At 34.3% G+C, this 7,813-nt stretch overlaps 1 protein-coding gene across 2 annotated transcripts; it reads left to right on the forward strand.

The window, feature by feature from the left end:
• Window positions 1–254: 254 nt before the first annotated feature.
• LOC114385513 (fatty-acid-binding protein 2-like) lies at window positions 255–7,140 on the forward strand. Of its 2 annotated transcripts, XR_003660890.1 has the most exons (11): window positions 255–935; window positions 2,022–2,244; window positions 4,308–4,383; window positions 4,512–4,614; window positions 4,717–4,785; window positions 5,320–5,356; window positions 5,447–5,521; window positions 5,608–5,659; window positions 5,805–5,849; window positions 5,957–6,732; window positions 6,848–7,140. XR_003660890.1 is itself a non-coding variant. In XM_028345627.1 (10 exons), exons 1-10 carry the CDS (start codon window positions 469–471, stop codon window positions 6,052–6,054), a joined length of 1,245 nt encoding a protein of 414 aa, XP_028201428.1. In that variant the 5' UTR covers window positions 255–468; the 3' UTR covers window positions 6,055–7,134. The 2 variants fall into 2 exon arrangements, 1 of the variants encoding a protein (XP_028201428.1); XM_028345627.1 differs by having other exon boundaries at window positions 5,957–7,134.
• Window positions 7,141–7,813: the final 673 nt, after the last annotated feature.

Genomic DNA, 7,813 nt, shown 5'->3' on the forward strand with positions numbered 1-7,813 from the left:
TATCCGGAAGCACCCAACCCAACCGACCTAACCGTTAATTGCCACCATCACGTGTGATAAAAAAGATTCCGAAGGACACAAATGTCATTAACTCGCTTTCAAAGGTCATTTTATGTCCAAAACGGTGGGCCATCGAGACTCCTTAGTCGTCAAACGCACACGACGTGACCAAAAAGTGCGTCTACAATTTTTCCGTTTCCACTTTTACCCTCAAAAGATTGTTTTTGAATTGAATCCTCTTTGACCCATTCCCTGTCCAAAGCTTATTCCCCCTCTTCTTTAATTCCCTTTCTCTCATAACAAAAACATCGCCAATATTCACGTCGCGATTCGCGAAAACCGAAAAGCTTAATCGCTTCTCATTCAATTCCCGGATCCAAACAGAACCCATTATTTTCCTTTCCGTTTTCTCATTTTCTCATTCTCCTTTCAATTTCAGCGATCGATCGCGTGCGTGCGTCCGTCGCGATGAACAACGATTTCCTTTGGCTTCCATCGCTATACTCGGATCCGGAAGTGTTCACGTATTTAGAACCCTTCGTGTTCCGCAGCTCTTCTCTGAGCTCGCATTTTCTGCATTCGCTGGCGACAAATTCCCGAAGCTTCGCGCTCGAGGAGGCGTTCGGACATGTGTCGCGGTTCTCCGGCGCGTTGCTGTTCTGGCTCTCGCGCGCGTCGAGCTCCAATGTGGCGCGTTCCTTGCGCGGTTCGCCGCCGCTCCGGTTCGGTAGCGTGCAGGTTAAGGCTGGGTCGACGACGAATGTGCGCGTGTTCGGGTTTCCGTTCGGATCGAAGTGGAAATCGTCGTTTTCGAGTGTGAGGTTGGGGAAGATTTCGAGTTTGGCGATGAGGATGATTTGGAGAGAAGCGAAGAGGCTTAGCTTGTTCCCCGTTCTGTCGCTGGCTGTTGCGTTGGTTCCACCGTTTCAAAACTTGTACGTGTCGCTCTCCAAAATGAAAACATAAGGGGTGTTTGGTTTGACGGGTTTTCTTTTTTCACTTTTACTGAAAATAAAAAATGGTTATAAAAATGTATTTGATTGGATTTTTGAAAATATTTTTACTGAAAATAAATTTAGGAAAAATGAAAATAATAAAATCTAATTTTCAGTTGAAAACATGACAATGAATGTAATTTTAAACAAATCTAAAAATATAAAAAAGACAAGAAGTCAATATATCTTTTAAGTATTTTTATTTCCTGAAAATAAAAAACAAAAAATCAAACCAAACATGTTTTCAGAATTTTAATATTTTGAAAATGAAAATAATTTTCAAAAAATGAAAATAGAAAATGAAAATGGAAACTAAACATCCCCGATATTGATTTGATTGAGTTTTTGAGATATGTTTGGATGTGAAATGATGAGATTGTGGAGTTGAATAGAATGGAATTGAATAAAATTAGAATTGAATAAAATGAAATTAAATAAAATTAGAATTTAATTAGAATGTAGGAGGCGTGTATTTTCATGCTTGAAATCATAATTCCTGCTAATCATGTTTCCGATGATCAATCTAACGAATTTTACTCTTTCTCAAGAAACATAATTCTCAAGAATCATGATTTCCAGGCATGAAAAACTTCTCTCCTATCAAACGCTTCAGTAGTAAAAAGTCTTTTTGTTACTTTAATCAAATCACACATTATTATTATAATTACCTTAAAAGTGATATTTATGCCTCGAATTGTTGGTTGTCACGATCTCTAATTGGTTGACGATGACACTATTTTAGGCTTATAAAATGGATAGAATGATAGTGGTTCCATTCCTACATTTCCAAATTGGGGGAGAGAAAAATGAGTGTGTTGGATTGAACATAATTTAAAAGAGTATATCATATTCCATTGTGTTTCTTTCAACTTAGAGAAATTTAAACAATGGTAATTGGCCTCATTACTTTTGCATTCCCTTAGATTTCATAACTTTTCACCAATTCAAGCTTAGATTACGTTTGTGTGTGTCATTTTCTTTCTTGATTTTGTGACATTTAATTTTTTTTTTTTAAATTACATATAGGTCATCAAATGTACTAGCTAGCCCGTTGCTCAATCCTGATGTGCAAATTTTTGGAGCCATGGACCAAGTGCCTAAGGAAGTTGAATGCCAAGGATGTTCGTTTCTACCGTGTCTTGAGTTGAGCCAGGCAAAACCTGCAGTGGAGCCTAAAACTGGTATTGAATTTCCTTTGGTTCTAGACAATCTATTCACTGGAGAGAAGAATTACAACTTAAACTCTGAGGTTAATATTTTATTTGCAAAATTCTTTTCTGGTTCTTTTGGGCCTTCTGCTCTTATGAATTATTTTTGTGCTCCATGCTGATGTTTATTTTGGAGTTTTAGTTAAGATTCAGTTGTTAGATTCTTTGCATGAATAATGTCTAGTTGGTAAAGTTGGCTATCAAATAAACATGGTTGAATAGAAATTTAGCTAGCCTTTTTTTGTTGCATTGAACTTGGCTAGCTAGTGTGTTGGAGTGGGTTACCACACAACAAGATTGTTCATGAAAATACTTATAAGAGGGGATGATATGAAGTAGAAGATGTGAATCAAATGCTTGAGGTTATGGTACCCCTTGTATCATCATCAATATATTTTCTTTGCTGATTAAAAAAAAAATGCTTGAGTGACTGGTACCAAATTGACCATGGTTTTCTTCTTGGTGTTGTTGTTTGATTTAAGTTTTACAGTTTAGAGGGGGGATGTATATATAAAAGAGGATTATAATGGCCAAGGTGGTGCTTTCCAAGTCTATTCAGTTAGGCTTCTTAGCCTGGCATGGTTGGGAGTTGTACTTGTCAGATGCAAATGGCATGTCTTTTGCTGCCGTATAGGGGCAACATTAAATGAGGATAAAATCGTTCTTTTCTTATTTTCCAAGTCAAAGGAAGCCTACGGTTGCATATACCCAACTGGCCAACTCCCAATGGGGACCACTTACCAAGGTGCCAAAACCTTAGTGGAGTTGTCCCTGTCCTATAAGTCTTCCATTCCACATGAGAGCACATTTCCTGGAGAAATGCAAGAGGCATTGTCCGACACCTTATGCGCCTTCATTGTCAAGGACTCGAGGTGCTTTCGAGTGTCAATGCTTCTTGCATGAATGTATTTGTGTTGATGCTTCTCTGAATTGTGTAAAGAGACACTTGTTTTGGAAATTCTTGTAGAAATAGCTAATAGTGTTGGAAAAATGGTAGAGAAGAGGAAAAAATGAGGGAAGAAAGAGGAGACTTGAGAGAAGAAAGACCTAAATACAAGTAGAGAAATAACTAATCGTTTAACTTATCATTGAACTAACCAATGAACCATGTGATGGTACCTCCCAGCTAGAGGATGTTTTTCTAGCATTCCAACTTTTGGGATGAACAATACATCTCATATTAACAAAACATAAAACACTAATTGCAAAATGCAACTATTTATGCTGTAATCATAATTGGCTAACAAGAAACAAATCTGAAATTGAATGATGAAGTTTTTTGTATTAATTGAAGTTCATAACTCCTAGAAGTTTTCGTAGGACTTTCTTTAGGGCTATTCTTATTCCTGTATCTCAATGGTTTACGACCCAATCAAAATGAATTTTGCTAGAATTGTCATAAGAGAAATTGAACTGAAAATTTTATTTTGAAATGAGTTTCACTAGTGTTATTGTTAGATCTACTGCCAGAGTTATCACTGGGCACCAATCACTTGGCAATCGGGCTCCATAGGCCACCAAATGATATAGTAAACAATCCCAAATGCAAGTCATGAATCAGAAATAGGACAAGATTTGAAATAGAATTTTGAGAACTATGGAAATTGATTTGATGGAAGTAAGAGACTGAGGGAAAATGAAGGAAACATTTGGATATATTTTCTGAGGAAATAAAAAGAAGCAAAAAGAAGAAAAGAAAAGGATGAACAATGGAGAGGACACAGCTATACTACGGTTTTTGAGAGAAAGAGAATTGAAAGAAGAAACTGAAATTTACTGAATCACAAATTGATTTGTTATTATGGAAATAACTGATTACCAACCAAGTTCCAGTTAGTCACACTTAACATGAACCATATCTGGTGACTTATGGGGTATGTAATTGGGTGTATGAGAATAGTAAACTTGTTTCCCAATTCCTTGCATCATATGTAGTAATCCAAGACTCGTCAGTTGTGTGATCTGGTAACTTGTATTAGTTTCCACTTTCTAATTCCTTTCGAATTGAATTTATTGGCCTATTATGGTATTACCACTTGCTTTGGTTGAGATTCCATATTTACCTTCTGTTTTTACATAAACTGATCTATTAAACTTGTTTCAGGTCCTGGTTGGAACAGGATCCAGAACCATGACAATTGTTAAAATCAAGTCACTGAAGGTCTATGCTTTTGGAGTTTGTAAGTTTTCTTGATTACTTAATTATTTTCTCCTTCCTTTTGAACAGACAAGAATTGGTATTGATGCTTCTTGTGTAATATTATTAGCAAAAGTACCTGTTTATTGAGTACCACTTGTTCTTTGACAGATGTTCATCCATATTCCCTCTGTGAGAAATTGGGGCCAAAATATGCATCAATTTCTGCTGATGAATTGAATAACCATCATGACTTCTACAAGGATCTTCTCAGGTCTCAAACATCATGTGTTCTTTTTTAATAAATCTCTAAAATTTTATTGAGGGGAAGATTTCTCCTAATTTTAATGGAACTGTTGTGCTTTCTACATTGCAGGGAGGATATCAATATGACTGTTAGACTTGTTGCAAATTGCAGGGGTATGAAAATTAACAGCGTGAAAGAGTAAGTAATAATTTTATCCTCTGAGTTGTGCGATTTTAAATTATTTTTCTAACAATTAGATTTGGCATTCCTTCACATTTTTTGAAAGATATCTTATCCTCTCCTGCTTGTTCTTTATTTCTTTTGTTTCTGATATACTTTATTTTTTTCTATAAAAAAATTAATCTTAATTGTGCTGGTGTTTAGTCTTCAAACACTATTTTGGAATGTTTCTGAAGTCCTAATAAATTGCACTCGGTTTTCCATATTGCTATTGTACAAATCTTGATGTACCAATATTGAGAAGTTTGTTCTTTTCCCGCTAAGAATTTGCTGAATCATGTTCGAATTAGAACATGATTTAGTTAATTTAGATTTGACTCATTTTGAGTAATTTTTGGAACAACTGGATGAAATTTATAAAAGAGCTTGTCTGATGCTCTTCTGATGCAGTGGTGCTACCTCAATATGAAGATGTTAAGCAATACAATTGATTATAAAATTAAAATTGCAAAGCAACAGGCTAATGATTTTTTTTGGTATTTTTGGTTGCAGTGCTTTTGAAAAATCACTTCGAGCTCGATTAGTAAAGGTACACTACCTCTAGGAAAATGATTTTTTGTTGTTTCTACACTGGATTAGTTCTAATTTCTAACATCCTTTGAATCCCATTTTTTGTCAGGCAAATCCATCCACAGACTTTAGTTGCCTAAAGACATTTGGTTCATACTTCACAGAGAATATCTCAATTCCTTTGGTAATAATTTACCAATATTTTTCTTCTCTGCTATACTAAATTGTTAATGATGTCAGGGTTACATTAGATGTATTTTGATGTTGCAGGGAACAGTAATTGAGTTCAAACGAACAGTTGATGGACGTCTGATCACTAAAAGTGAGTTATATTTTGCCAACACGTATTTGACTTTTGAAACATGTCTATAATGTTTGCCTTAGGGCAGATGGGGATTAAACTCATCGTTTTGATCTGCCTTCTCTGTGTGATGTTTGAACTGAAAGTGTGCATTTTACCTGTACAGTTAGTGGGAATCAGATAGGAAGTGTTCACAGCAAAGATTTGTGTCGTAAGTCATATTCTAACATGTCTTTGCGTTGCACCAATTCGAATTTTTGTATTTCTTTTGTCTAGAGTATCAAACTGAACTCGGTGATCTCATATTTTAACTTTCAGGGGCTTTCTTTGACATGTACATTGGAGATGTCCCTGTGTGTGAACAAACTAAAAAGGAGATTGGCATGAATGCTGCAAATATTATTAACAAGTGCTAAAACGATTCATTTTGTATCCACTTGTCCTACTTTTAGAATGGACAATTGGACATGGGTAGCATGGCAAATTGGCGTATACCCTTAACTTATAGAAGCAGTGGTTTCTTGAAATTGATTTCAACCTGCTTTAAAAATCATTTGCAGGCATTACTTCTCAAGGTTTGTCCTTTGAATCATAGAAGTCTTTAGGATAGCTTAAATTGGATTTTCATTGGAAAGTTCTCTGTTCCTATTGATTATATCATTTCATCGCCTTGATGCCCCTATCCCTTTTGTTAGATGTATACTGTTTTAGAGAATGAAAAGGAAAAAAATGCAGATAAGAATGTTTGTGCCCGTTTGCTCAAGCAAATAAGTATTTGCTACCTTTATATTCAGTGTAGTAATGCGTTTAACTAGCATTTCCCGTTGATACGATCGGGAAATGCTATACAAAGCAGGGATTAGATTTTATTGACTTGGCAGCATTTCTTGTTGGAGAATGTATGAAACTTTAAGCGTGTGTTTGGAGTGGCGTTTTTAATGCACACAAGTTCCAATTTGCACGTCAAAATTGTATAAGCCGCAAAAGTTAAAGAGAGAAGCTTTGAACTGAACACGGATCAGATTGTGGCTGACGCGTAACTGTAGTGGACACATAACTAAACGCATGGTAGATGTGTTGTCCTTCCAAAAAATGTGAGTTTATTGAATTTAAATGTGACTGGTGTGATCCTTATGTTGTATGTATAATTTGTCTTTTTATGTTTGTTGCATGGTAACCGATTCTTTTCTCTGCTTCCTAAACTTGTAGGTCGCTAAGTTGTGTAGGTTGCCAAAAATGGATTCATGGTCCCCCAATGTATGTGTCTTGCATGTGCAATGTAATTAAGATTTTTTTAATTAGTTATATACAGTTACTATGTACAGAGGTGATTAGTCATTGTTTAAAACTCTTAGTAACTCCTTTGCAAATGGTAACTATTCACATACATCACGGAGGTAACTTTGTTAAAGGAAAACATGGTAAACTTGCCGATGAATGGAGCCGAGTAGATGTATTGCCTGGATATGATAATGATATGCTTGATGTTTTTAGTACATTAATGATCTTTAATATCCTTATGTATCAAATTTTTATGTTAACTGCTAAAAGTAGATGCAGACCTTATTAAGATGGTGAATGTTTCTACTAAGAACTATGACTCATAAGGGGTACATTCATGTTTATTACAAGCATCCTATTTATAAACCATAAGAGGCACAACGTGTTGAAGACATTGTAAAAGGGAATAAATTAAATATAGATAGACTGGATTTAATTGATGATAAGGAACTAAATTACTTACTTTTATACTTAAATATAAGCAAAAAGAAGTTATCTTGTAGGTGAGTTTGTTTAAATTTTCAAAAAATAACTTTACAATAAACATTATATATATATATATATATATTAAAAAGCAGATAGGATTTGTTTCTTAAAATATGTAGAAAATTATTTTTTTAAGTAGAAGTAATTTAGACAAATACTAAAAAAATAGAAAATTGTTTATTTTATTAAAATAAGCGTTAATTTTAACAAATAATTTTAAACAAATTAATCCATCTTGAACTCAAATATAGGTAGATTTAACTAATTTTACCCATATTTAATAAAATCATTTATAAAACATCTTTTATTTAAAAATTGTAATTCTATTTTAGTGATTTTTTTCTATTTATGATAACAACTTCGACATTTTAGAATAATTTTATTTTATAATTGAGATTAATGAAATTA

The sequence above is a fragment of the Glycine soja genome, chromosome 14 (assembly GCF_004193775.1).
Source record: "Glycine soja cultivar W05 chromosome 14, ASM419377v2, whole genome shotgun sequence".
Classification (NCBI taxonomy): Eukaryota; Viridiplantae; Streptophyta; class Magnoliopsida; order Fabales; family Fabaceae; genus Glycine; species Glycine soja.